The 27746-nt window shown below is 40.8% G+C and overlaps 2 protein-coding genes across 2 annotated transcripts in view; both read left to right on the forward strand.

The window, feature by feature from the left end:
* LOC108674888 (WSC domain-containing protein 1) overlaps window positions 1–7799 on the forward strand; it is a 10287-nt gene extending 2488 nt beyond the window's left edge. The window contains 7 exon segments of the mRNA XM_047882619.1: window positions 398–560; window positions 2086–2156; window positions 3630–3720; window positions 4308–4453; window positions 5771–5843; window positions 6060–6233; window positions 6606–7799. Coding sequence (XP_047738575.1) covers window positions 398–560; window positions 2086–2156; window positions 3630–3720; window positions 4308–4453; window positions 5771–5843; window positions 6060–6233; window positions 6606–6894 — 1007 coding nt within the window. The 3' untranslated portion in view covers window positions 6895–7799.
* Window positions 7800–18079: 10280 nt separating this feature from the next.
* On the forward strand, window positions 18080–27605 carry LOC108674889 (protein Red). The gene is made up of 14 exons (XM_047882620.1): window positions 18080–18294; window positions 18839–18896; window positions 19878–20066; window positions 21048–21218; window positions 22122–22236; window positions 23193–23305; window positions 23919–24087; window positions 24604–24726; window positions 25076–25200; window positions 25423–25644; window positions 25997–26108; window positions 26639–26786; window positions 26890–26989; window positions 27416–27605. The coding sequence occupies exons 1-14, from the start codon at window positions 18168–18170 to the stop codon at window positions 27435–27437; spliced, it is 1794 nt and encodes a 597-aa protein (XP_047738576.1). The 5' UTR covers window positions 18080–18167; the 3' UTR covers window positions 27438–27605.
* Window positions 27606–27746: the final 141 nt, after the last annotated feature.

Consider the following 27746-nt stretch of genomic DNA (forward strand, 5'->3'; position numbering starts at 1 on the left):
TACCGGACAAGCCTCCTGACCACTACCTTCTCAAAAACCTTGATCACATGTGAGGTCAAGGTCACAGGTCTGTAATTTTGGGGTCTGTCCCTCGGACCTCCTTTGTGGATTGGCGTTATCAGTCCCACTTTGAGACCCTCAGGGATAATTCACTCTACTATTACTAGTGATGGTGTACTGCCGGGCGGCTCCAATACACATCACCGCGTGTTTGCATGCCCAGGTCCCTTTTATTCTACTATAACCAGTGATGGTGTCCTGCAAGGCAGCCCCAACACACATAACTGCGTGTTTGCAAGTGCTAGGTCCCTCTTTTTCTACTATTACTATTTACTAGTGATGGTGTGCTGCAGCCCCAATACATATCAGTGACATCACCGCGTGTTTGCATGCCCAGGTCACCTGAAGCTGCTGCTGGACTATGAGCGTCCGTAGCACGCGGTGTGGGCGGCCGCAGCGGACGGCGCCTGCGCTGCGCTGCGCGTTCGCTTCGCACGACGTCACTCCCTGCCACGCACGGCGCTCGCCTCGTACCCTGGCTCCGGCAACACGTGGCTTAGGTGTGTGTATGTATATGTGAGTGGTGTGTTGTATGTGTGTGTGTATGTGAGTGTGTGTTTGATGTGTGTGAGTGGTGTGTTGTATATGTGTGTTTGTGTGTATGAGTATGTGAGTGGTGTGTTGTATGTGTATGAATTTAAGTGGTGTGTTGGATGTGTGTGTATGTGCGTGAGTGGTGTGTTGTATGTGTGTGAGTTATGGTGTGATGTGGAGATTTGATGATGACTGATCCATGCGATTAATGTTGTATGGAATATGTTTGTTACATGTGCCGTCAGTGCCGAGTTACAATTGTATGAAAATCATCTGATGAGTGTCTTGCTATAGAGGAGGGGCACTGGTATCGGCAAGGCGCCCGGCGCCTAAAAGCTGAGGCTGTTGCGTACACGTATCTGCAGCATGCAACAGTGTGACAGACAGGGTGACAGTTATTGGTACGGATCAACAAGTGTGTCACTAATATGGGTCATGCAGTCAAGAATAGGACAACCAGGAATATGACCAGGAATTAATAGGACCAACCTATAGTGGGACCAGCATGCCTGCCCACGGTAGGGACGACGGAGGCGGAACAGCCACATGACCGTGCACGGAGCCGTTTGTGCCTGTATGTCCCAGGCATTTATGTTTATGCTTATATTACTATAGGTTGGCAAAATTTGTTCCTTTAAGCAGGTATCATTGAAGAGCAGAGAATCCGTTTTATTGACAATTTTCTTATTAGTTTTTTTGTGTGTGTGCAAAAAACTAATAAGAAAATTGTCAATAAAACGAATTCTCTGGTCTTCAATTTATGCTTGTATGTACTATTTGTGTGAATTTACACGTGTGTGTGTGTGTGTACATTTGTGTACCTAGACATAAAAAGTACAATTCTAAAAGGTATTGTGCAAATCGTTTTAAAAAATTTTAACATTTAGGTGACTCTGTTTATTTTCCAACTGGAGGGAATTTGAAGTATAAATTGGACTGATCTTAACAATAAACTGGACTGATTTTGAACGCTAACTATGCTTGCTCTTCACGATGAATGCACTACGTCAACTTCATGGCCCCTATGATGGGACCAACATGCCTGCATTAGCTGTAACCAAGTCCTGCTGCTCTTCATGGCCCCTATGATGGGACCAACATGCCTGAAAACGGTAGGGACGACGGAGGCGGGACAGCCACATGACCGTGTACGGAGCCGTTTGGGCCTGTATGTCCCAGGCATTTATGTTTATGCTCGTATCAGTTGTATGTACTATTTGTGTGAATTTACACGTGTGTGTGTACATTTGTGTACCTGGACATAAAAAGTACAATTCTAAAACGTATTGTACAGAACGTTTTAAAAAAATTTAACATTTCGGTGCCTATGTTTTTTTCAACTGGAGGGCATTTGGAGAATAAATTGGACTGATCTTAACAATAAACTGGACTGATTTTGAACGCTAACTATGCTTGATCTTTACGATGAATGCACTACGTCAACTCAGTATTATTATGCTTTTACATTTCAAATCATTAATCCTTGCGCAGATACCTGATCGAGGGCAGCACAGGCATCTTCACGGGCTCAGTGTACAGCGACCGCCAGCTCGCTGCCAGAGGTGCGGGTCTCAGAGACAAAAATATATTGTATTACATGTAAAGATGAGGCATAAATTCATTTGCTTCTGTAGCATAAACTACTGTAGCATAACTACTAGCATAACTGTAGTATAACTACTACTGCTACTGCAGCATAAATTTATTTGCTACTGTAGCATAAATTTATTTGCTGCTTTTCGTATCAAATATTTGCTACTGAAGAATTTAGGCGTAGCAGGATGTCAAATACATCGAGGATAGACTCGTTATTAAAATCTGCGCAAACGGTTTCTGCAAAATAATTAAGAAGGCTCAAGTAAACCAAAATTAATAGAATGATACATTTACACTTGGTACACATCAATATGTCAATAGAAATATTCAAAGATTAAATAGTGAATATTCAAGATAACGGAGAAGTCCCTTACCGATCAGTGCTGACACCATCACAATGCAAACAGCATCACAGTGCACCATCGCAAGCCCAGTGCAGACACCATCACAGTGCAAACACAATCACAGTGCAGACACCATCACAGTGCAGACACCATCACAGTGCAGACACCATCACAGTGCAAACACCATCACAGTGCAGACACCATCACAGTGCAGACACCATCACAATGCAGACACCATCACAGTGCAGATACCATCACAGTGCAGACACCATCACAGTGCAGACACCATCACAGTGCAGACACAATCACAGAGCAAACAGCATCACTGTGCATCATCACAAGCCCTGAACAAAGACACAAATTTCGATCCACTCAAGCCTTGCCTAGTTCTACATAGAAAATTTTCAGTAGTTAGAACTGAATACGTCGTATCAAAATGCGCGGCCGCAACATGTGTAAATTGAGGTTTTCGTATACACTGAATAAAACAAATGATGCACGTCGCATGCAAAACATGCAAATTAAGGAACAAATTAAAACAATCCTTGCCATTGTAGGCAGGTAGATCACATTTCATTACTCTTTTTGCATCACAGGTATTTCCCATTTCTCTAATAGGGTTGCACCTGGCCCTATCTCGCATTATTGTCAGAGTTGTTGTCTGACGGAGTTGTCGCGTGCAGGCTTCTACGCATTATTTATCTCGCATTATTATCAGAGTTACTGTTGTTTGAAGGAGTTGTCTTGTACAGCTTCTACGCATTATTTATCTCGCATTATTTTCAGAGCTACTGTTGTTTGAAGGAGTTGTTTTGTACAGCTTCTACGCATTATTTATCTCGCATTATTTTCAGAGTTACTGTTGTTTGACGAAGTTGTCGCGTGCAGGCTTCTATGCATTATTTATCCCGCATTATTTTCAGAGTTACTGTTGTTTGACGAAGTTGTCGCGTGCAGGCTTCTACGCATTATTTATCTCGCATTATTTTCAGAGTTACTGTTGTTTGACGAAGTTGTCGCGTGCAGGCTTCTACGCATTATTTATCCCGCATTATTTTCAGAGTTACTGTTGTTTAACGAAGTTGTCGCGTGCAGGCTTCTACGGCGAGAACGTGAGCCCAGAGTGCGGCTGTACAGTCGCGGTCAAAACGCACGGCTACTGCCTCATGGGCGTGCCCGTGGACCGGTAACTTAGAAATTAGATTTGCCTTTGTTGAAATTAACCCACTCGTCAAATTTATGTTGATTTTATATGACAATGAATTACCAGATTTTTTAAAATGAATGATGCATGTATCACAAGTGTTTTTAATAGAACTCACTTTTTACCTCAGCGAAAAAGATATCATATGAAAATCAGTGATAATTTGCGAAGATATTTTTCCTGATCAGTATATAGTATGGGAAAGTATTTCATTCACCACAAGTATTAATTATAGTCAGAACATAGAACAGAACTATATATATCTTTTATACAACATAGAACTATAAAACTTTGCCATGGCCTTAAAATCAGCTAAATGTAGATTCTCATGTTTTGTAAAGTTCTAAATTATATACATGGTTACTGCATTTTTTAGCGCATTTTCTCATTTATGGAAAAAAGGCGCTATTATGCTACAGTCATGTCCGCCCGTCCGTCTGTCTGTCCGCCTGTCTGTCCGTCTGTCTGCCCCTCTGTCTGTCCGTGACCTCACGGACGGATGAGAAAATGCGCTCTCTGTCACTTACTGCAGTGAGTACTGATTTAATTTTTCACTTTCATGTTCGTAGGTCAGTGAGACTACGAGACCAGGACCGCTTCTTCAGACGGGCGCTGCTGCTGCTGAGAAGCCCATACGACAGCATCATCTCCTACAGGAACTTCCAGGGCGCTGGCCACCTCGGCCTCGCCCCTCCCAGTGCCTTCAGGAAACAAGGTGCTGAGTGGCACTATTGAGTGACACTGCTGAGTGACACTTTTGAGTGACACTGCTGAGTGACACTATTGAGTGACACTATTGAGTGACACTATTGAGTGGCACGGTTGAGTGGCACTGCTGAGTGGCACTGTTAAGTGGCACGGTTGAGTGGCACTGCTGAGTGGCACTGTTAAGTGGCACGGTTGAGTGGCACTGTTGAGCGACACTGCTGTGTGGCAGGGTTGACTGACACTGCTGAGTGGCAGTGTTGAGTGACACTGTTGAGTAACACTACTGAGTGACACTGCTGAGTGGCAGTGTTGAGTGACACTGCTGAGTGGCAGTGTTGAGTGACACTGTTGAGTGACAGTGTTGAGTGACACTGCTGAGTGGCAGTGTTGAGTGACACTGCTGAGTGGCAGTGTTGAGTGACACTGCTGAGTGGCAGTGTTGAGTGACATTGTTGAGTGACACTGCTGAGTGGCAATAAGTGGCACTGCTGAGTGACACTGCTAAGTGGCACTGTTGAGTGGCACTGGTGAGTGGCACTGATGAGTGACAGCTTCTGAGCGACACTGCTGAGTGACAAATTGAATGATACTGCTGAGTGACACTGCAGAGTTGCACTGTTGAGTGGCACTGGTGAGTGGCACTGATGAGTGACACAGCTGTGTGGCACTGTTGAGTGGCACTCGAAGTTAATCGTTCGCTGAGAGTTCCTTCGACGCAATAGTCAAAACGGTTTAAAAAGGGCCTTCCTCTTTGCAAAATTCTTTCAAACCTCGGTGCCGTCGCTGCACAATTTGCATGCGACTCCTCAAGACACGAAGACAAACAAAAAATATAACTCAGTACTCACTGCAGTGAGTGACAGAGAGCGCATTTTCTCGTCGACCGAAACGTGAAGTCACGGACGGACAGACAGACAGACGGACAGACGGACATGGCGAGCACAATGGGACATTTTTTCCATAAATGAGAAAATGCGCTAAAATGAAGTCAGTAAACGTTGTGGTGGAACTTTTGTTTCTTAAGTTCACTGGCGACGGTTTGGTTCATCACTTGGTTTGTAGGTTAGGAAATCCATTGATGGCAAGCATTCCTTATGTAACGAAGAGATATCCAGAAAACTCTTATGTTGAGCAATAGTTTTTAAATTTCCACTAGTTCAGAACTGTAAATAATTTTATTATTTCAGAGAGAATTTTATGAAAATTTACATTCTAATTAAAAATTGGTATTACTGTACATATGTCTAAGTAAAAATATATTTATCTAATTCTTTTTAAACCATAAATTCCTAAAAAATAGAATTAATAATTTATTCTTTATCAGACTGGCAGATGTTCGTGAGAAGCCAGGCGCTGATCTGGCGCTCGTTTGCGCTTGACTGGCTCATGCACGGCCGGTGAGCTAAGAACAATTCGCCTAGCCTTATTTGGGCCTCGAGATAAAATTAAATTATATGGATATTTTTTGGGGCTTGATTTAAGTATAGATTATTGGAAGCTAAAAAGCTTTTTATTGATTCGTATCCTATAAACTGAAGACAAATTTACGCAACAAGGCATTTTATCACATGAGTTTTTGAATTTCAATTTCATCTTCGTGTGCGCTATTTCAGGAGCATCGAGGTCGTTCATTATGAATCCCTGAAGGACAACCCAAAGAAGGAGCTGCTGCGAGTCCTTAACTTCCTAAGGATACAGCCTGAGCCTCAACGCCTTGAATGTGCCTTACGATTCCCGGACGGTGCATTCAAGAGGACGGCGACGCGCGACGCTTACTACAAGAGCAGGTACCTGGAATAAATGTGCATGGTGCCTCTGATATCTTCTTTACTATGAAGCGTTTTTATGAACTTATTTGAAATCTTCTACACTACGAAGCGTTTTGATGAACTTATTCGCAATTATTATAAATTTGGAAGTGATTTTTATATACCCCTTTTGTACTGTTCATGAGCGGCACATGTCTTCCACGTACTGGAAGCCTGCGAAATTCTAACTTGATATTTTAGCCTCTTAGCAGCTTATTTCTGTCCGCAAACAGCCAGGTTTCCATGAAAGCTCCTTTATTTCACTAATGATTAAGCGCATAACTCTCGTCAGCTTTGGTTCGCTTTTAAATAACTGACCAACTTATAGATACTTTTCACAACTCTTTGTAGGGATCCCTTCACTCAAGACCACCACGAGCTCATCGAATCTGCCATGCATGACGTGAACAACGCGTTGGCGAGACGAGGATTACCGCAGTTACCCACGCACAAGTACTCGTACATTAGAAAAAACGGACCCTACGCCGCACCTAAGGAGGACTACGTTATTTTTAACCTGAGCAGCCAGACTGTAGATGATCATGATTTTAAACTTGATAAAAATATCAGGGCCGACAGAAAATTCAGTAAACTTCTCATTCAGAGAAAAAGAGTTATAAGAAAAAATAAATATCCATGAGATTGAAATTTTAGTAGCCTTAGCCTAGATTTAAAAGCGGATATATTAAGACTATTAAAGTTTCTGATTCGACCAGTTACTATCTATTTTAGTTCTTCGCTAAGCCATGCCATGCCACTCAGTGCTCTTATAAAGTATGCATCCAGCCAGCGCTAAGCCGTCATCACGACGTCATAAATGCTTCAAGTGTAGAATTATAAGGGATATAACATGACTGCGATGACTTAGTTGTAGAATAAATGCCTCAAAACAATATAAACTTAGCAATTTCTTCCATTACTTGCCTACGCTTGGTGTCCTAGCATAAGCTCGTCAGCATCATTGAAAGATTTATAATAACAGAGTTAGTGCTTTGCTGTAGATATTCTTAGAATTTTAAGACAGATGTTGCCGAAGATTCAACATTACCGTTTCATCTATCCACGGCTTGATTATTTCTGTCAATTTGTTTAGTTTTCTTTACAAGTATAGACATTGGATGTCTTGAATGGATTTAGTACAGAATCGTTCTTTTAAGGCTGTGTCCATTGTAGTACAACCGTGTCGAAGTTGATCAATGAAAAATTAAATTTTTTGTTTTCTTTGAAGATTTAGCTACTTCTATAGTCCAAGAATTTATAGAATAATATTAAGACATTTTTCTTATAAGAAGCAGCATATTGAACCGTCACCTCGTTTCTTGCAATAATTATTGTCTGAGTGAATGCCACAATTGCTTTATACTTTTCATCAATAGCTCTATATATGTTCGCAATAATGAACCAACAACTTAGCAAGTATTGAATAAGGCGTAAAGTTTTTATTAAAAGCTGCTGTGAGCTACCGAACCCCGGCCGCGTGTGTGCTGTGCCTTATGCGTGTAGAGAATACGAGGTTAGTTACATCAGTACATTACTATCGCCCTCGTCATGGTCTTAATATCCCTTTAGTTACATCGCATCAGTACATTACTATCGTCCTCGTCATAGTCTTAATATCCCTTTAGTTACATCGCATCAGTACATTACTATCGCCCTCGTCATAGTCTTAACATCCCTTTAGTTACAATGCATCAGTACATTACTATCGCCCTCGTCATGGTCTTAATATCATTTTAGTTACATCGCATCAGTACATTACGATCGCCCTCGTCATGGTCTTAAAATCCTTTTAGTTACATCGCATCAGTACACTACTATCGCCTTCGCCATGGTCTTAATACCCCTTTAGTTACATCGCATCAGTACACTACTATCGCCTAGCAGTCGTGGCGCTAGAAAGTGAAATAAGTTGAAAATAACAAGATCACTTGATTGCTTAAATCGCAAGTTTATCAAGAATTAAAAAGCAACGAAGACAGGCATAATATTCACAATTTTTTATGCGAGAACACGTTTCGTAGTCCAGCTCCATCGTCTGTCCAAAACTTAAAACACAAGAACAAACAATTAGCAAAGTAAAATTCACATTGAAGATATTAACACATAAATTGTCAAATGAAAACAAATAAGATTGAGGTGAACATGAGCAGACAAAGCTATCTATTTACAATTTTGAGGGGATATGGACTGTAAGCGGCATTTAGACTAGGATTTTTTTAATATACAGGGAGTCGGGGACTCTAAAATTCGCAGATCAGAAACCCCGGTTGGGGCGGCTAAAACTCTAAAATCCCTATCGGACACCGCACGTTGCATTGTTCGGCATGAACGCGTTCAGCTGAATGAGAATGATGTGCAAGAAGGTTTCTTGCTCTAAAATTCCGTCCTTCATGCTCCGCCAGCCTAGTGTAAAAATTACGATAAGTTATAGCGACACACGCAGATGCGCACTGGGCACAACTATACTGTTAAATTAGGGACGATCGCATAACAACAGGGAGTGTATCTTTATACATGAAAGAATAACTGTTTTTAAAATTATTCACCAGTAATATATGAATTTTTACATTTGGAGGTTTTTAGAAAACAAAACTTTCAAAGCGTTAACCATAGTTTCCGAAGCGGAACCAAAGTAAGGAAATGAAAAATAAACAGCATTCCTATTGTCGAGTTGGGAAAAAACCTCAGAATATTGTTTAGACAAAAATTTTTTAATTTTAGAATACACCAATTACGACGAAAACCCATTTAGTGAAAGGGTATTGCTTAAAATTTCAAATTCTGAGTGCATAGCATGAAATGTAGAGCAAATACGAAAGCCGCGGTTCATTAACGTTTGAATTCCATATAATTTGAAACGAAAAGAACAAAAGCTAAGAAACTGGTGGTTAACCTGTAAACGTCGATTTTCGGTTAAGGGGGCGTCTACCCTAAAGTTTTCGGTTTTGGCTTTTCCGGTTTGTAGTCTCATCTTAAAGCTGAGATTCTGCCCTATCCAACGGTACCATTATCATCTCTGTACGTTGATTTATGTGTTCACCCACACATAAATCAGTCGCTCCCACCCCACCTTGACTGGAGTCAAGCTCCTTTACCGGTTAGTTTTGTATCCTTGCTACATTGAGTGCCTATTGCGATGCGCGCGGGACTTTGTGGCGCTCTCCTGAACATTCATACTTATTGTCACGGCAAACCTATCTCCTCCTAGAGTTTTGAAGCTACAGCGATGAGACATAAACCATTCGATTCGTACTATCGAGTAACGAAGCCCTTTTAAGCGCATTTTCTCATTTATGGAAAAATGCACTATTGTGCTCGCCATGTCCGTCTGTCTGTCCGTCCGTCCGTGACCTCAAGTTTTCGTCGACGAGAAAATACGCTCTCTGTCACTCACTGCAGTGAGTACTGAGTTATATTTTTTAGATTTTTGCATAGTTTGGATTCAAAAATTTAGTTACATCGCATCAGTACACTACTGTCGCCTTCGCCGTGGTCTTAATATCCCTTTAGTTACATCGCATCAGTACATTACTATCGTCCTCGTCATGGTCTTAATGTCCCTTTAGTTACATCGTATCAGTACACTACTGTCGCCTTCGCCGTGGTCTTAATATCCCTTTAGTTACATCGCATCAGTACATTACTATCGTCCTCGTCATGGTCTTAATATCCCTTTCGTTACATCGCATCAGTACACTACTGTCGCCTTCGCCGTGGTCTTAATATCCCTTTAGTTACATCGCATCAGTACACTACTATCGCCTTCGCCATGGTCTTAATATCCCTTTAGTTACAGCGCATCAGTACATTACTATCGCCCTAGTCACGGTCTTAATAACCCTTTAGTTACATCGCATCAGTACATTACTATCGCCTTCGCCATGGTCTTCATACCTCATTAGTTACATCGCCTCAGTACACTACTATCGCCTTCGGCATGGTCTTAATATCCCTTGAGTCACATCGCACGTTCATCAGTACATTACTATCGGCCGCCTTCGTCATGACATTAATATTCCTTCAAGCTGAGTGATGAGGAAGAGAGGTGTACTGAGACTTGGTCTCAGCAAACCTGCTTCTCTTCAAATTAAAATATCAGCTAAAGAAGAAGAAAATTCTACTAAGAATGAACCTTCTCCAGTTGCTCTAGACGGTTAACAAATTTTCCAACTACACTAAACCTTGATTTTATTTTGGTATGCTGAATGGAATTTTGAGCTTCATCTAGACGGCATTTTGTTGTTTCAACATGCAGTCGTGGCGTTAGAAACTGAAATAAGTTGAAAATAAGATCACTTGATTGCTTGAATCGCAAGTTTATCAAGAATTAGAAAGCAATGAAGGCAGGCATAATATTCACAATTTTTTATGCGAGAAAACGTTTCATAGTCCAGCTCCATCGTCAGTTCAAAACTTAAAACACAAGAACAAACAATTAGCAAAGTAAAATTCACATTGACCCATAAATTGTCAAATGAAAACAAATAAGATTGAGGTGAACATGAGCAGACAAACCTATCTTTTTACAATTTTCAGGGGATATGGACTGTAGGCGGTATGTAGACTAGGTTTTTTTAATATACTGGGATTCAGGGACTCTAAAATTCGCAGGTCAGAAACCCCGGTTGTGGAGGCTAAAACTCTAAAATCCCTATCGGACACCGGACGTTGCATTGCTCGGCATGAACGCGTTCTGCTGAATGAGAAGGATGCGCAAGTATGTTTCTTGCTCTAAAATTTCGTCCTTCATGCTCCGCCAGCTTAGTGTAAAAATTACGATAAGTTATAGCGACACACGCAGATGCGCACTGGGCACAACTATACTGTTAAATTAGGGACGATCGTATAACAACAGGGAGTGTATCTTTATACATGAAAGAATAACTGTTTCTAAAATTATTCACCAGTAATATATGAATTTTCGCATTTGGAGGTTTTCAGAAAACAAAACTTTCAAGGCGTTAGCCATAGTTTCCGAAGCGGGACCAAAGTAAGGAAATGAAAAATAAACAGCTTTCCTATTGTCGAGTTCGGAAACAACCTCAGAATATTGTTTAGACAACAATTTTTTAATTTTAGAATACACCAATTACGACGAAAACCCATTTAGTGAAAGGGTATTGCTTAAAAATTCAAATTCTGAGTGCATAGCATGAAATGTAGAAAACAAAACTTTCAAAGCGTTAACCATAGTTTCCGAAGCGGAACCAAAGTAAGGAAATGAAAAATAAACAGCATTCCTATTGTCGAGTTGGAGTCGGTTTTCTATGAATTTCACGTTTTCTATTAATTTTCCGAAAAAATCATACGAACAAAATCTGCTTGTATTTCGGTTTCACATAAATGTGTGGAATTTCAGAAAGATCCGTTCGTAAATGTGGAAGTTGTTCTGGAGGGTAGACGCCCCCCATAAGAGGAGCTTCTGGGTGGTCAAAAAAATTTTTATTTATGGACGGATCACTTTGAAACTTGGTTCACCTATGTAAAACAGAATTCTAAGACTTTTTTGTTCGTGTAAATTTTTCGGAAAAATGAAAGAAAACGTGGAATTCTTAGAAAACGGCAAAAAAGGGGTACTATAGAATTCTATCTCCTCCTAGGATTTTGAAGCTACAACATCAAGACGCATATCGTTCAATGCGTAAGGACCATATCTATCTATTCTTCTTCGTTTCTTTCGAATTTTTGTGGATGGAGGAGCATTTTTTGCAAAATTTTCGAAAATTTTTCAATTTTCCCCCTTTTCCCCCGTTTTTTTCAGAATATTTTCAAAACTATAACGAAATTGAAAAAACGCATAGACCAATCTCTAGATATTTTAATTGCAAATCGAATGGTGTATGTTTCATCGCTGTAGCTTCAAAACTCTAGGAGGAGTACTAGGTTCCAGTAACAATAAGTGCGATTGTTCAGGTCCGGGACGCCTCGAAATCGGCATTCACGGTTGCAAGGATGCAAGACCAGACGATACTGGAGCTAAATCTCTGTCATGGATGGTGGGAGCGACAGAGCGAGAACAATTCCTAACGACTGTTGCAGGGTTACTGGATCGGAGAGTGTGAAGACTAGCTATTTAAAGTGCACTGATGCATTTACTCCCTATGTTAAATGTTAAAGAACTCCACCAACCCTTATTCTTTCTCGATCTGTCGTTAACGCATAAATCAACGTACGGAGATGATTTTGGTATCGTTGGATAGGTCAGAATATCAGCTTTAAGATGAGATGAAAAACCGGAAAAGCCAAAATTATCGATTTTGGACCCAGACGCTCCCCTTAAGGGGACCTACTGGCTAAAAATCGAAAAATTTCATTTTTTTTTATTAATGCTTTCTAAAGCTGACTTTTAGACGCGTCTAACGATGTAATCGGCATGTGTGTGCGTGCGTTAGTTTTTTTTTATTGATTTTAGTACGATTGGTTGATCTAGCCCACGTGGCTCAGACGGGCCAATTGCGCTACTCAGCTGTTGCGTCATTGCAGACCAATCGAGCTGGCATTTTTCAACGCCTTGCTTCAGCGGCCAATGAGAGATATCAGGGAGGAGCTCTGATTTTTTCGCATCCAATGGTGTAACAGCATGCCTGTGTGTGTGTTAGTTTGTACGTAATCTGGGTTTTACTACGACGCGATCATTGGCCGCCGCGCCGAAGCATTGCTTCCTAGCCTCGCACCGGTCTCCGATATCGATCTGCAAGCGTCAGTTTCTTTTGAACTGTGCTGAGTGAAGGTGCTGCGAGTGTTTCTTTGTTTACAATTTAGATTCCTATAAGGTAAGATGCCGAAGAGGAAGAGGTGGAACTACGGGTTTGGTGGGATTGTTCAATCTCGTGGAGGTGAACGAGAGCTGCCTGTTGAGCCGCCTGTAGAGCCGATCGTCAATTCCCTTGCACGTCGGCAACAAATACTTGCCATTGCTCCAAGCATGCAGGATGCCGGTGTAAGTCAGGATAAGAAGGCCGGTCAAATGGTGCTACTTCCTATTGACTTCGTGGAGAAGATTTTGAGCTCCAAGTTGAAATGTTCCAAATGTGACAGCGTTTGTGTTGTTACCGTGAACGCAATTCAAGCGGAAGCTTCTTCGATTTCCACCAAATGCCAGGTTTGCGATGCGAAGCAACAATTGTATGAGGCTGAACATGCGAAGCAAATTGACGGTAGTGTGTCTCAATTCACTCTTCGCAATGTTTGCCTTGTATACTATTCACTAATGAATAGTGATGGCTTAGCCGGGTGCAGTCGGATCTGTGGTGCTCTGGCAACCGCTGGCTTCTCAAGCTATGCCTTCTCTGGGCATTGTGCCTTTCTCTTTAGAGAAATGGATAAGTTCTTTGCAATGAAGCAGACTGAGATGATATCTGCTCTGAAGCGAACTTATTCTGAGAATGGGACTTACAAGGAAGGCGACGAATTTCTCGACGTGGATGTAAGCTTTGACGGCACGTGGATGACACGTGGCCACAAGTCACACGTAGGTATCGGTTGTGTAATTGAACTTGAAACCGGCTTTGTGCTTGACTTTGAGGTCCTGTCAAACTTCTGCCAGAAATGCTTCTTGAAAGAGAAAGCCCTGTCCCCGGAGGAGTTTGCTTGCTGGAAGGAGACGCATGTCAAGTGTAATAAAAACTTCGATGGCAAGGCTGGTGCTATGGAGCAGGAAGCTGCTACGAGACTTTNCTATTATTGTATTTAATATAATTAACCACCATGGTAAGTTTGCTGGACATGTGTTGGACATTAATGTAATAAAAGAAAAGGCCTGCATGAGAGGGATGCTTGAAAATTAAGAAAGTGTCATCGACATATCGGTTGTAGAATAGTGGCTTAAAATCAAGAGGACAATTGGCCAGCCATGTAGCCTCTTGAAAGCACATGAAAATGTTATCAAACGTAGGGCTGAGAGGAAGACCCATTCCCAAAACCATCAATTTGTCTATAAAACATGCCAGCAAATACAAAAAAGAGAGGAACATTTGAAGATTGACGATTAAGTTAATAATTTCGTATGAAACTGAAATTACAGAGATTTGCGGGTAATATTGGTCAGTAAAATATGAGAAACATAGGAAAAATAAATTAAGGAGATGAATCTTCTTGCGATGGATAGTATAAGAAATATTTCGAAAGACGACTAAACTCTTCGGGGGACGCCTGTCGGTGGCCACCACTGCCGTGCATCGAATGGACTACCATGATCCCATCCCTCAAGAACGTAGCCTATAATACTTTTTGACTGTAACATTATCAGCCGCAGGCCACCAGACAGATCACATTCGTTGAATTAGATCAATCAGCTCTCAAGAAAATAGCCTGACGTAGAATGGCCCAGCGTCGTCCGCCAATATAAAACGCGCAAAATTTTACACCACTCTGATGGAGCGCGCCGGAGCCGTCCGTATCTGTCCCGTGTGTCAAATCATCCTCCGGTCAAATGGGCGCAGCCGCAGGCCACAAATTTTACTCTTAAATGAACCCTGGGGCCAACGCCTATCTTCACCATGCATTAACTTTACTCAGCCTCGGAACTAGAAACCGCAGTCTACGCTTGAACTCCGTAATCCAGACAAGCGACACACTGCCGATAGACAATAGCGCCGGAGGTCTGCAGCCAATGCATAAGCAGTCTCGCTCATAAGCAGGCAGTTCCCCATCCGGCTGTACCTACTCCGGCCTAATCTCTTCTGGCCTAACCAATTCACGCTGTCCCGGTTCACAACCTTCATGCAACCAATGACTGGCTCTACCAGCACACTTGGACCGCCTTTCTGTCTTCTTGCAGCCAATGAGGTTAGGTTAGGTCCGCTCAGGTTTGTTTTGGGTGGAGAAAGGTTGCAGCTCGTATAGGTTAGGCCTGAAGANTGTGCTTAACCACCCGGCCTCCTCGCCGATTCTGACCAGAAACTGATGCACTGAGCTGGGATTGAACCCGCACCTCTCTGCGCCAATCCTGATACTCTGAACTTTAACCACTAGGCCACCCTGCCTAATTGCCTAATTGGGGGTGCATGCAATGATGCAATTTGAAGGCCTTCCGAGAGTGCTATTTGTTAATGATGTGGCACTTACTGTGACTTAGTAGCCTACTTCATAAGGCAATGCCAGTTATTGGGCTGCTGGAACACTTTAATGCACTCTTCAGTGAAGTTCAGTCTCTTGTAACTCTGTCTCTTATACACATCTAGATGTGTATAAGAGACAGCCACCAGGCCGCGGATCAAATCCGACTTCCGGGCATCGTTAAATTACGTAATTTTACGTTCACCGCATCTGAGGTTAGGTTTCAGATAGCATAGTTCTGTTCCAATATTTATCGTTCTTCGACAAGTGGCTGTTCGACCGAGGGCTAGTTCGACCCACGGCCTAGATACGGACGGCTTGAAGTGTTGAAGGCTACGTTCCGGAAGGCAGGAAATTTCATGATGGTCCATTACATTTACATCCAGGGCAGTGGGCGTCTTCGGCAGGGGACCCCTATGAGCTAAAAGTTACGTAATTTAGCAAAGCTGCGGAAGTCACTCGTCGGACGATTGATTTTGGAACAGAACTATGCTTTCAGAAAGCTAACCCCGGATTTTGTGAGCTAAAAGTAACCGTCTGGTTACTGTCCTGTCTGGTAGTGCACAGCAGTATGGAGTATGCATGCAGTTCCACTGGCGAGCTGGGCTTGTTGGTCGCAGTCCGCAAGTTGCAGTATGAATTGCTAAAGTCTGGGTAGCCTATGATGGGCATGAACTTTATGAAGTGATGATTCGATGCAAGTCATGCAACAACGTTCAGTGGTGTTCCGATGACCGGTGGATAACCATTCCACTCAGGGCTATTCGCTTCAGAATATGGTGTCGTAAAGCTCCTAATATATAAAGCAAGATGATGTCATGATGGGCTGGTTACCAACTTCAGGTTTAATACGCGGCTGATTGGTGCCTGGTGAGGCTGGTGGCAGGCTGGAATTCTAAGAATGGAAGTTCACTTATTAAAAAGCTTTCCACCCAAGCTGAAAAGCTTTCCAGTTCCCACAGTGCTCTTCCAGGTGAATGACTAAAGTGACTATAAATGAAAAAGTGGATCAAAAGTGGACTATGGACAAAATGTTTCAATTTTATACTAGTACATTAAATTTGAAAAAGAATTATTTAGATATCACTAGTTTGATAGATATTTTTTATTTGTCTTTTATTTAATGGATTTTTTAAAATTTTCCAGGCCTTTTGTTTGTAATGATCAAGTTTCAGTCAAGTATTTAGTTAACTAGTACTAGAGTACATATACGTACCATACTTGGGGGCATGGTGGCAATCCATAGGTTATTCAAAAGAACCTGTTCTTTTGTCATTTTGAACCGATCAACGCTTTTTTACGGACCGATCGTAAAACACACCTTCTGTGACCTTCACCGGCAAAAGCTTTTGCACTTCTGAAGAAAGTCAGCTGACAGCTACACTGGCCGTGGGGCTGTCTCTTATACACATCTAGATGTGTATAAGAGACACCTATCAACCAATCACAGCTAGAAAGCAGATAACATTACAATTCCATTATCCAACCACAGCTGGAAAGCTGAAAGGGGCTAAAATCACAATCCCAGCAACCAATCACAGCTGGAATTCTGAAAAGGGATAGGATATGTAAATAATGGACTGAAAGTGTAAAGTTCCTGGTCTTTCCAAGCTTTCAGGTCCTGCTTTCCAATATGCTATGTGTACTAGTTCATTTATTATCCCTCTAGAATTCCACACTGGCTGGTGGTCTTCCGGAAATATGCTACTGCTAGTAGGCGTTCCTTTCAGTTTCAGGGGCCGGCCTGCCAGGGCTAATTGGTGCAAAATTTTAGTAATAATAATATAATAATAATAATATAATAGCGGTTTCAGCGTTTATTAGGCCGTAGGCCTGTCGCCGATTCTTAACATCGCAGAAACATTCACAGCATTTTGCGGTCTCGAACTCGCAACTCACTGCTACAATTCTGCTGTGCACTGTGCTTAACCACCCGGCCTCCTCGCCGATTCTGACCAGAAACTGATGCACTGAGCTGGGATTGAACCCGCACCTCTCTGCGCCAATCCTGATACTCTGAACTTTAACCACTAGGCCACCCTGCCTAATTGCCTAATTGGGGGTGCATGCAATGATGCAATTTGAAGGCCTTCCGAGAGTGCTATTTGTTAATGATGTGGCACTTACTGTGACTTAGTAGCCTACTTCATAAGGCAATGCCAGTTATTGGGCTGCTGGAACACTTTAATGCACTCTTCAGTGAAGTTCAGTCTCTTGTAACTTGTAAGTTCAACTAAGTTGTAAGCAATCCCACTCCTTTGAGGCTATTGGAGGTTTGGACTTTGGAGCACAACAAGCGGGCTGTTGGCCTGTTGCTTCTGCTGGCGGCTGGCCTGCTCTCATTATGGCAGCGGCCATTGGCATTTGGCCTACCGTAGCATACCTTTATATTGGCCATTCACGCCATTGCGATCCTATTGCAACAAGCATGCATTCCTAATTACTAATTAGGCCACCATGCTCCCAAATTACTTAGATATAGATACATGGTCATAGGTCATTTATTATGCATAGAGAATGCCACCATTTAGGTAGGTATGCCATTTATTTATGGAACACTAATTTATAAAATATTAAATTATGAACAAGATGCAACAACTAGTAGGCTAGATGAAACTCTCAACACTGTGAAACTTTTATTGAAAGTTTAAAATGTAGGAGCTCAATCATTCACATATAAAATAAAGGTAAAGAAGCATAAGTAAAATATTTCATGCACCTATCCTATTTAATGGAAAAAAAATATTTCAAAAGAGTCATGACTTAATTGACTTTGACTGGAAATCCTTACTTCAAAGTTCAAACAACAATGAACAAATAAACATGAACTATAAACAGTGATAATTATGTAATTTAATGCACATTCCACTTATTTATTATATGCATGTTTCAAGAATTAAAAAAAGCCTTATTCACAAGTGTTACAGGTTTTCCATAGATAATCAGAACAAATTCAACTTTGAGCCAATAATGCCATCTCAAGGTGAGTGAAAAATTAATGTCTTATCAAGTTACCATCCTTTTTATGCTTGAGTTAAACTGCTTTTGTAAGAAAATTGCTATAAATTCTTTATATCATTGGCAAATATTCATAATTCATATTAAGTTCAAAATTTCAGTCTTTATGCTAATTAATAGGTTTGTGTTCTTCTGCGTGGGGTATTACTGATTTTTTATCAAAATTCTCATATATATGTCATTTAGTGCACAAATAATTTATTTGGAAAATTTAAAGCATTCTCGGCCTATGTAGGTATTTATTCTTCGTTACTATTTAATTTTCAATGTGTACCTACTTATTTAGGTACATGTTTCCTAACAATTATTTCAATGGTCATAAAATCCATTCAGAGCTTCTGATGTATAAATACCTATGCACAACTGGAAATTTTCTCTTTTAGGAGAGTTTACCTGCATGTTTGAAGATATCATTTTTTGTTTGCCCATTATCCTCAGCATACTAACATTTTCCAAGAACACTGAAGAAAAGCCTTATGTTTCTTGACCCATTTGTTTCCCTTTTTCAGATGAAAATTTCAGCAACCCTGTGGCTCCTCCTGGAGAAAGTCTGCCAGAGGAGGCAAGGTAATATCTCAAATTTGTTTACATTGAGCTATTTTAAATACAGGTGTCAGGTGTGGAAAATGGAAATCATATTTTCTTCAATCCCTGTAATTTATTTAAACAATTTTGTTATGTGTAGTAATGTCAAGTATAATTAAGATGTAATATATATTATAAGATGTCTGCCTGGAATATGGTAATCCATTTAGAGTGTAATTTTTGAGGAATATTAAATAACAGAAATCTTAAACAGATTCACATTGTTTGTTACAAATAATAGAAAACCAGCAGTCCCATGTGACTATATATATGCCCTAATGCCATATTACTAAAAGTATTTTTCAAGTTTGTAACTATATCAGCCAATCACTAACAGCTTTTCAAAGCTAAACCCTCAATCATGGATGGGAAATTGGCAGCCATGTCTACTTATTATGCTTCATTTACGTACATAAGCAAGTATTCTGAGTCAAGATCTGGTTTTGGAGCAATCCAATCAAAGTCTTCCTTTGAAAAATGATAATAATATAAATTCAAATTTTTTCTGTAGCCTCATTTGCTGATATGTCCTCATTTGGGTACAGTTTATTTTGCTAGTTCTTAGGATCTATAAATCCTCACATGGGTGATGAAAATTAAATTTTCAATATGGTGGTGTACTTGTTGCAAAATTTAGTCAACAAATGTACGTAAGTTGAAAATTTTGCCAGTTAATAAATGTTGCAATTTAATAAAATATTGTGCTCAAGGGTATAGCTTGATGACAGTTAATTAATAATATTGAAAAAATAATTTGTAAATTACAAATATCTTTCAAAATTACAAACTTGTAAATATTTCTGTAAAACAGCAAAAAATATCTCAAAATTTTCACTACCCATTTGTACAAATTATTAGACACAAGGAAAAATTGAACTCCAAAGAAGATATGAATATGAATACAAATGTGGTTCTATTAATTGAAAAAATGCTTAATAGTTAAAAAAATTCCCTATACTTCAGGGGGTCCAATAAGCTGACAAATGCTGACTTCCGCCGGCTGATGATGACGCCACGGGCGCCAGCCTTGTCCAAGGATGCCACAGAGACTAGCAAGACACCTGCAGGGGGCGAGGACTCCAAGTTGGCTGCTGCTCAGCGACGGGATCCTAAGGAGGAAGCCCGAGCCAATGAACGCAAGAAAAGGAAGAGGTGCTCTCTCACTTTTCTCTTTTTTCTCATTTTTTCTCATTTGTAATTTCTAATCTTACATGTGGTTTAATGCTGCTAATGTAATTAATGACTACTCTTTCTATTCTACAAATGTTTTTTTTTAAACATCCAATGAAGGAAGCTTGAGCCAGTCAATACAAGATAAGAATGAAGCTCTCCATTTGTGGCTTTTGTAAGATCTGATTTTATCATAGAAATACACTGCCAATGTGGCAGTGTACCGGTATTGTAATACACTACATAAGAAATATAGTAGATGTATTCCATTATTATACGTACTTTCCTAATGTTGAATGTTTCTTGAGTTATTATTTATGACTATTTTCCTGCTCCTTATTTTGTTCTTATTGCAATTGACTGCATTTAATTTTTAGTAGACGTTCTGTATAACTGGAGTAATTGTTCAGTATAATTAAATTATATAAATTGCCCTTAATTTTTTTAAGTTTGGTTGACTTTTGTCAGCAACTATCCCTGCCTGAAGAAGGAGGATAAGCTACTAATCATGCTGTATTGCTGGAGTCTTTTTCCTATATACTTAGAAATATAAATTTTCAAATTACACTATATATCACTGTAGAAATTACCCTATATTTCAAAATAAGAATTTCACTATATTTAATGACTAACGGTTTACTTTCTGCAGTTACTACGCCCGTCTGAAGAAGGAAGACGAGCTACTAATCATGCTGTATTACTGGAGTCTTTTTCCAATATACTTAGAAATATAAATTTTCAAATTACATTATATATCACTGTAGAAATTGCACTATATTTCATGACTAATGGTTTACTTTCTGCAGCTACTACGCCCGTCTGAAGAAGGAAGACGAGCTACTAATCATGCTGTATTACTGGAGTCTTTTTCCTATATACTTAGAAATATAAATTTTCAAATTACATTATATATCACTGTAGAAATTGCACTATATTTCATGACTAATGGTGTACTTTGTGCAGCTACTACGCCCGTCTGAAGAAGGAAGACGAGCAGAAGATGGCAGAGCTGGCAGAGAAATACCGCGACCGCGCGCTGGAGCGGCGCGACGGTGTCAACCCTGACTACCACGTCGAGGACGCGTCTGCTGAAGGACAGGGTGCCTACAGGGCCGTCGCTCCCGACCTCAAATCGTGAGCTGGACAACCTATACGAGTCGTGATTTATTGCGTGTTGGGATCTCTCAGTGTTGTCATCTTTATTGCATTTTGTGCTGGTCAAGTCAAGTAGCTCCTTCATCTTCATTGCGTGTAGTGCTCGCCAGTCTACCTAGTACCTTTATCGATTACTTTTATGCAAACCCAGCTTATTTCTTACCAGTTTATTGACTACCACTTGAAGGTCCTTTTCATATTGTCACGATGTACCATCAGGTACCCGTTGTTAACCACCAACTAATTCTAAGTAATAAATAGATTATAGTTGTATTTTATTCTGTGTAAAGCACTGAAAAGTAGTGAATTAATTGAACATATTGATTGAATTTAATAGTGGGTAACGTACTTGGGTCTAGATGAGGGAGCAAAGAGCAGCTGTTACAAATTGCTACCATATTGTGTTAATCAGTTAACACTTTTGTGACGTGTAAAGTAACTAACCAAGTTTCCCTCATACTTGGTAAATGTTCAGGTTCAATTTGGAATGACGTCGCTTATCACGAGTGATACCTGTGCTACAGTTAGGTTACTATATTGATGTGTATATAATAAGGTCATGTATTATTCTCAATTGGGAAATAGTCGAGTGTATGCTATGAGATTAGGTTGAATATACAAGAGTCAAGTAGACACTGCGCTACAAAAATCAAGTTGAAAGCACAAGAGTTGAGTAGAGAGCGCGCAAGAGTTGAGTAGAGAGCGCGCAAGAGTTAAGTAGAGAGCGCGCAAGAGTTGAGTAGAGAGCGCGCAAGAGTCAAGTAGAGAGTGCACAAGAGTTAAGTAGAGAGCGCGCAAGAGTTAAGTAGAGAGTGCCCAAAGTCAAGTAGAGTGTGCAGTAAAAGCTCAAGCATAAAAGTGCAACTGTGAGTTGTTGTGCAGAGGCTTGGATGCTGCTGAGCGCCGTAAGCAGATGATCCAGGAGTCCAAGTTCTTGGGAGGCGACATGGAGCACACACACTTGGTCAAGGGGCTGGACTACGCCTTGCTGCAGAAGGTTGCTATTTTAATAGTACTAAGAATATTTATTTTTAAACTAATTAATGACGGGGCAATGCCCTGCTGCAGAAGGTTGCTATTTTAATATTAATATAATTATTTATTTTTAAATTAATTAGTGACGCGGTTATGCCCTGCTGCAGAAGGTTGCAATTTTAATATTAATATAGTAATTTGTTTTTAAATTAATTAATGACGCGACTATGCCCTGCTACAGAAGGTTGCGATTGTAATAAGTATAATATATGGCGCCATTTTTTATAAAATTATCACGTTATGAATGAACCCAAAAAATGTGTAATTTATCAATGATTCAAGGTATTCACGTTTTGTCATACAACAGAAAATAATTATGATTTTTGGCACGTACAGTACTAGAAACAATAAATTAACTTAAGATAGGAGTTCGTGGCCGATACTGGCTATAATCTGCTGTTCATTTGTTTTTTCCTTGTACCCGAGATATCACAATAGAACCATATTGTTGTGCATGATGTGTAGATGTGCATATAATGTTTCATATGGCAAACCAATCACAAATAATTTATATTAATGTCTACAAAATTAAATAAAGTTGATATGAATGTGGAAATAATCACGTCTACTTAATATTAATGCCGACACAATCGTGAATAGTTGTTATGTATTTCCACACAATCACGAATACAAGAAATGAATGTCCTCTACTGCAAATCTGACAAATTCCTTGCCCCTGGAGCCAAAGAAACCATAATCTTAAAATATATTTATTGTAATAACGTTACCATGAACAGGACTGCAATATATTTTGTAGAAACTACGCTATTCAGAGATTTAAAGATATTTTAAATGTTGAGGTTCTGAAATTTTACCTTCATCTTTTAGACAAAATTTTGTATCATTTGAGTTGTTTTTCTGGTCTTAATAATAAAGCTTGTTTTTATATAAAGTTTTTAATTGTATTTTTCTCTCAAGGTTCGGAGTGAAATTCTGGCAAAGGAGGCTGCGGAGACAGAGGGGGATGGTGGCGATGGTGATGCTGGCAGTGGTGATGAAGCATCAAAAGATGATGATAAGCCTGCTTTCAAGTGAGTTAATTCTGGCACTTTTTGTCACATTGAATCAAAAATTTTGACCAACGTCAACTGACGCGGTGCACCAGGCAGTATGTATTTTTTTCATGTGCATTTTAACATCAAAGTATTGGCCAATTTTATGTTATTTGTGTGGGTGCATTAGGAGTGTGGATTTTTTTAATTGCATTGTTTGACTTGACTGGTCAATACTAAAACACCGGTCCATTTTTTTCGCAAAAATGCTAAAATTACATAGATGGTTTGATGTGAATAGAGGATGAACAAGTTAGCTGGCCCCTGTTTTGCATTAATCTAAGCTATCTTCATTATCAGCCAATCAGGCAGTCGTCAGTTGGAAACCACTATAATCAAACATGTTTGGTTTAATTGGCCACTACTTGCTGTTGCCCTACCAAGCAGCCAGTACCCGTCTATACGAGGCCACCAGCCCGATAATTAGGGACGGTAAATTTTTGCCAGTCATGGGGGCTACCACAACTGGCTATGTGTAAACGAACCTGTATATATATTTGTCCTGGGCTAGTGTGTGTTCAACACTGATATCGGCGCATGTTCCGAGTTCAACTTATGATTTGGCGGAGATAAATATTATTGAACTGTGCAGAACTGCGCTGGGCCGACGCGTATTCAACGTTGTGATGTCGGCACGTGGAGGTCCTGAGTTCAACGACCTTTTCCTGCCGGGGCGCATGGCGTACAGCATCGACCTGGAGGCGGACGACGAAATCCCAACCACCGTCATTAGATCCAAGGCTGACCTCCAGGGCATCGAGGTCTGGGCATTGGAACTGCTTAGTGTAATATACTGACCTCCAGGGCATCGAGGTCTGGGCATAGAACTGCTTAGTGTAATATACTGACCTCCAGGGCATCGAGGTCTACATCGAGGTCTGGGCATAGGAACTGCTTAGTGTAATATACTGACCTCCAGGGCATCGAGGTCTGGGCATAGGAACTGCTTGGTGTAATATACTGAACTCCAGGGCATCGAGGTCTGGGCATAGGAACTGCTTGGTGTAATATGTCTGCTAACATGACCTCTTAGTTGCCAGAACATGCATCTCCTGGTGTATATATATGCCTGTTAACATGACCCTTTTAACAGATCATGAAGATCATAGTATAAACTCTGGCTAACATGTCATAGTATATACCTCGGCTAACATGTCATAATATATATACCACGGCTAACATGTCTTAGTATAATATAATAATTTTTGAGTATATAATATACTCCGGCTAACTTGTCATAGTATGTACCCTGGCTAACACGTAATGTTTGTCGGCAGAACATGCAAGCGACGTTCACCAGTAACGACCTGGTCATCCAGAAGCTGTCACAGATTCTCTCGTATCTGCGCACCGGACGCACGTCTAAGAAGATAAAGAAGAAGGAGCTCAAGAAACCTGATGTGAGTGTAAGACACCTGGATAAAAATAAGGCCTTATTGTTATACTGCCATTCGTATTTTATTATCTGCTCTTTGTTTTGTTTAAGTAGCGTCAGAATGATTCAGATGTCTTGCATCTCTGCCAAAATGAGATTTCGCAACTTCAATATTATCTTCATTGTAATCTTTGTTTTGTCTAGGCAGCTCCTCCAGAAACCTGATGCAAGTGTCATGCACCTGAACAAAATAAATCTTTTCTTGAATAAATACATATTGTTTGTGAGTAATGTTAGGATCCAATCCAGAATCCACTATCCGAGTAGAAGGATATATTATGCTATATCTATATTCTATATTATTCATATTATAGGGTAAGGCGGCCGCTGACGATAGCATCTACGGCGACATCGGCGCCTACGCGCCTTCTTATAAGGGTGGCCCCAAGGACGTCCCGCGCCGGGACAGGGAGCGGGACTCCCGCAGGGACCGGGACAGGTGAGAGGAGCGGGACCCCCGCAGGGACCGGGACAGGTGGGAGAGGGAGCGAGGTTCCCGCAGGGACCGGGACAGGTGGGAGAGGGAGCGGGACTCCCGCAGGGACCGGTACAGGTGAGCGAGGGACCGGGACAGGTGAGAGAGAGGGAGCGGGACTCCCGCAGGGACCGGGACAGGTGAGAGAGGGAGCAAGACTCTCGCAGGGACCGGGACAGGTGGGAGAGGGAGCGGGACTCCCGCAGGGACCGGGACAGGTGAGAGAGGGAGCGGGACTCCCGCAGGGACCGGGACAGGTGAAGGGCGGGGGAGTGCGTGGCCGCAGGGAGGGCTGGGGGAGGCCAGGGAGGACCAGGCCTCCAGGGCAGCCAAGGAGGCCATCAGTGAATTCCGTGTGCCGGCCACTGACCATTCCGGCGGCACGGCGCTCTTGCCCGCCAAGAAAAGGTAATTACGTGGACTTAAATTTGAGAAAAATGTATGGGTATGTTGTCCAAAATGTGACGCACAGTCTTGCCCAGCGCATGAACATAGAGGTGGCGTAGCAATGATATGTGCATTTACCGATCGAACTAGGTCAGGATGACCCACACCAGGGCAAAAAGTGCATTGCTGTTCGGACATACTCTTGTGTCCATTGATTTTTATCTACTCAGATGTTCCTTTCCTCTTATCAAAGTAGGTGCCCATTACCATGGACCACTTGTTCATAAACGCCCATTAATCATCGTTACGATTATTTAGATGTTAGTATCCCTGCTGGCATAACTGCATTTCATTAAACTTTCTTTAAAATTTGTAGCAAACTCATGGAAGAAAACTTCTACACGGAATGCTACCCCGATATGGCAGAGATGCACGATGCTATTGATGATTCTGATGATGAGGCTGACTACACTAAGATGGACTTGGTGAGTAATTTGACTCTATTGCTAATCATTGATTTTGAGATTAATTTATGTATACAGGTTCCGATAATATGTTGTAATCTCTTTGTATATTTAACATGCTGATTTATTCATGCATTTCCCGTTATGAAGAGCCAATCGTTATGTAGCCAAGATGAATTTTTCATGCCGACTTGAGCGTACAAAATTCGGTGACAAATCTGACTGAAATTTTCAGCATATAGAATGCTTAAATAAGAACAGAAAGTAATGTTTATTTGTAATTATAGTGGATCATTGCTTAACATGAAGATTCAGTCACGTTTTTTTTCAAGATTTCCTGACATTTTTCCTTAAGCTTTTTCTACTCAATTGAAAATGCCTATTTTATAGTCTACAGTTTTATCACTTCATCTTTGGTTAAAATTTTTTGTCTGGTTTGATAATCACGTCAACTAGCGAGGACAGATACGTTAACAATTTTTCTTTAGTCTAATGATCAGGACAACTGTAAAGTAGCCATACGTTTACATTTTGTCTTGTTTTATGATCAGGGCAACAAGAAAGGTCCCATAGGGCGGTGGGACTTCGACACGACGGAGGAATACAGTGACTACATGAACCAGAAAGAAGCTCTCCCTAAAGCGGCTTTCCAGTATGGCGTCAAAATGGCTGATGGCCGGAAAACTAGAAGAATACCAGGTAGGTATCATTATTAATACACATAATATGTATTATTTAAATATGTAACAATATTTATTTATGTATTATGTATATGTATTGTCATAACAACGTGTTCGCGCAGGGTCGCGCGAGAAAGACCGGAACGCTGAGCTGAGCCGCGAGTGGCAGCAGATACAAGCCATCCTACAGAAGCGGAAGGGAGAGGCGGACCTCGGGCCCCCGTGAGTGAAGGAGGCGTGTGGGGACATTAGCGACATGTAGGGACGTGTGGTGACATATAGAGGCGTATGGAGACGTGTGGTGACATGTAGGGGCGTATTGAGACAGGTGACATGTAGGGGCGCTTGGAGACTGGTGACATGTAGGAGCGTATGGTGACGTGTGGCAAAATTGTGCTTTATTTTATTCGTATCGGTACGTATAACTATGTCCAGTATTGGCACTCGATTGTTTTTCTCGAAGTCCGTGGGTTTTTCCACTAATTCGTATTTTGGTGACTGACTTCAAAATATTATTTACTTTGGAAGATCATCGTCCTTAATCGATCTTCTTCATACTACTACTAGTTAATATTAATACGTTAATTTACAAATCATTATCTTGCTATATTTACGTGTAATCATGTTAATTATTTGTTTTGTTTTCAGAGAAAAGCGGTCCAAATATTGAGGACTTCGAGGACGAAAACCAGCTATGCCGAACCACAATTTATTTCTGTTGTACAGATACGGAACTCCTCCTGAAATACTATTCACAGTATAATCTTACATCGAAAAAGATATTTCGTTTTTGTATAATTTCAGTAGCCATTAAGATTATTATTTAATAGGAACGAGAGTCTTTGTATTTATTTATCCTCGCTGTTTCTTAATAAATCCGAGCCTTGAAATTAGCGATAATGTTTGAGCCTAGAAAACGATTTTATAAGCAAATACGACACTTGCAGGTGCAGTAAGAAGCTATCAGAAAATTAGCGAA

This window comes from Hyalella azteca, unplaced genomic scaffold (assembly GCF_000764305.2).
Source record: "Hyalella azteca isolate HAZT.00-mixed unplaced genomic scaffold, Hazt_2.0.2 contig10907, whole genome shotgun sequence".
In the NCBI taxonomy this organism is placed as follows: domain Eukaryota; kingdom Metazoa; phylum Arthropoda; class Malacostraca; order Amphipoda; family Hyalellidae; genus Hyalella; species Hyalella azteca.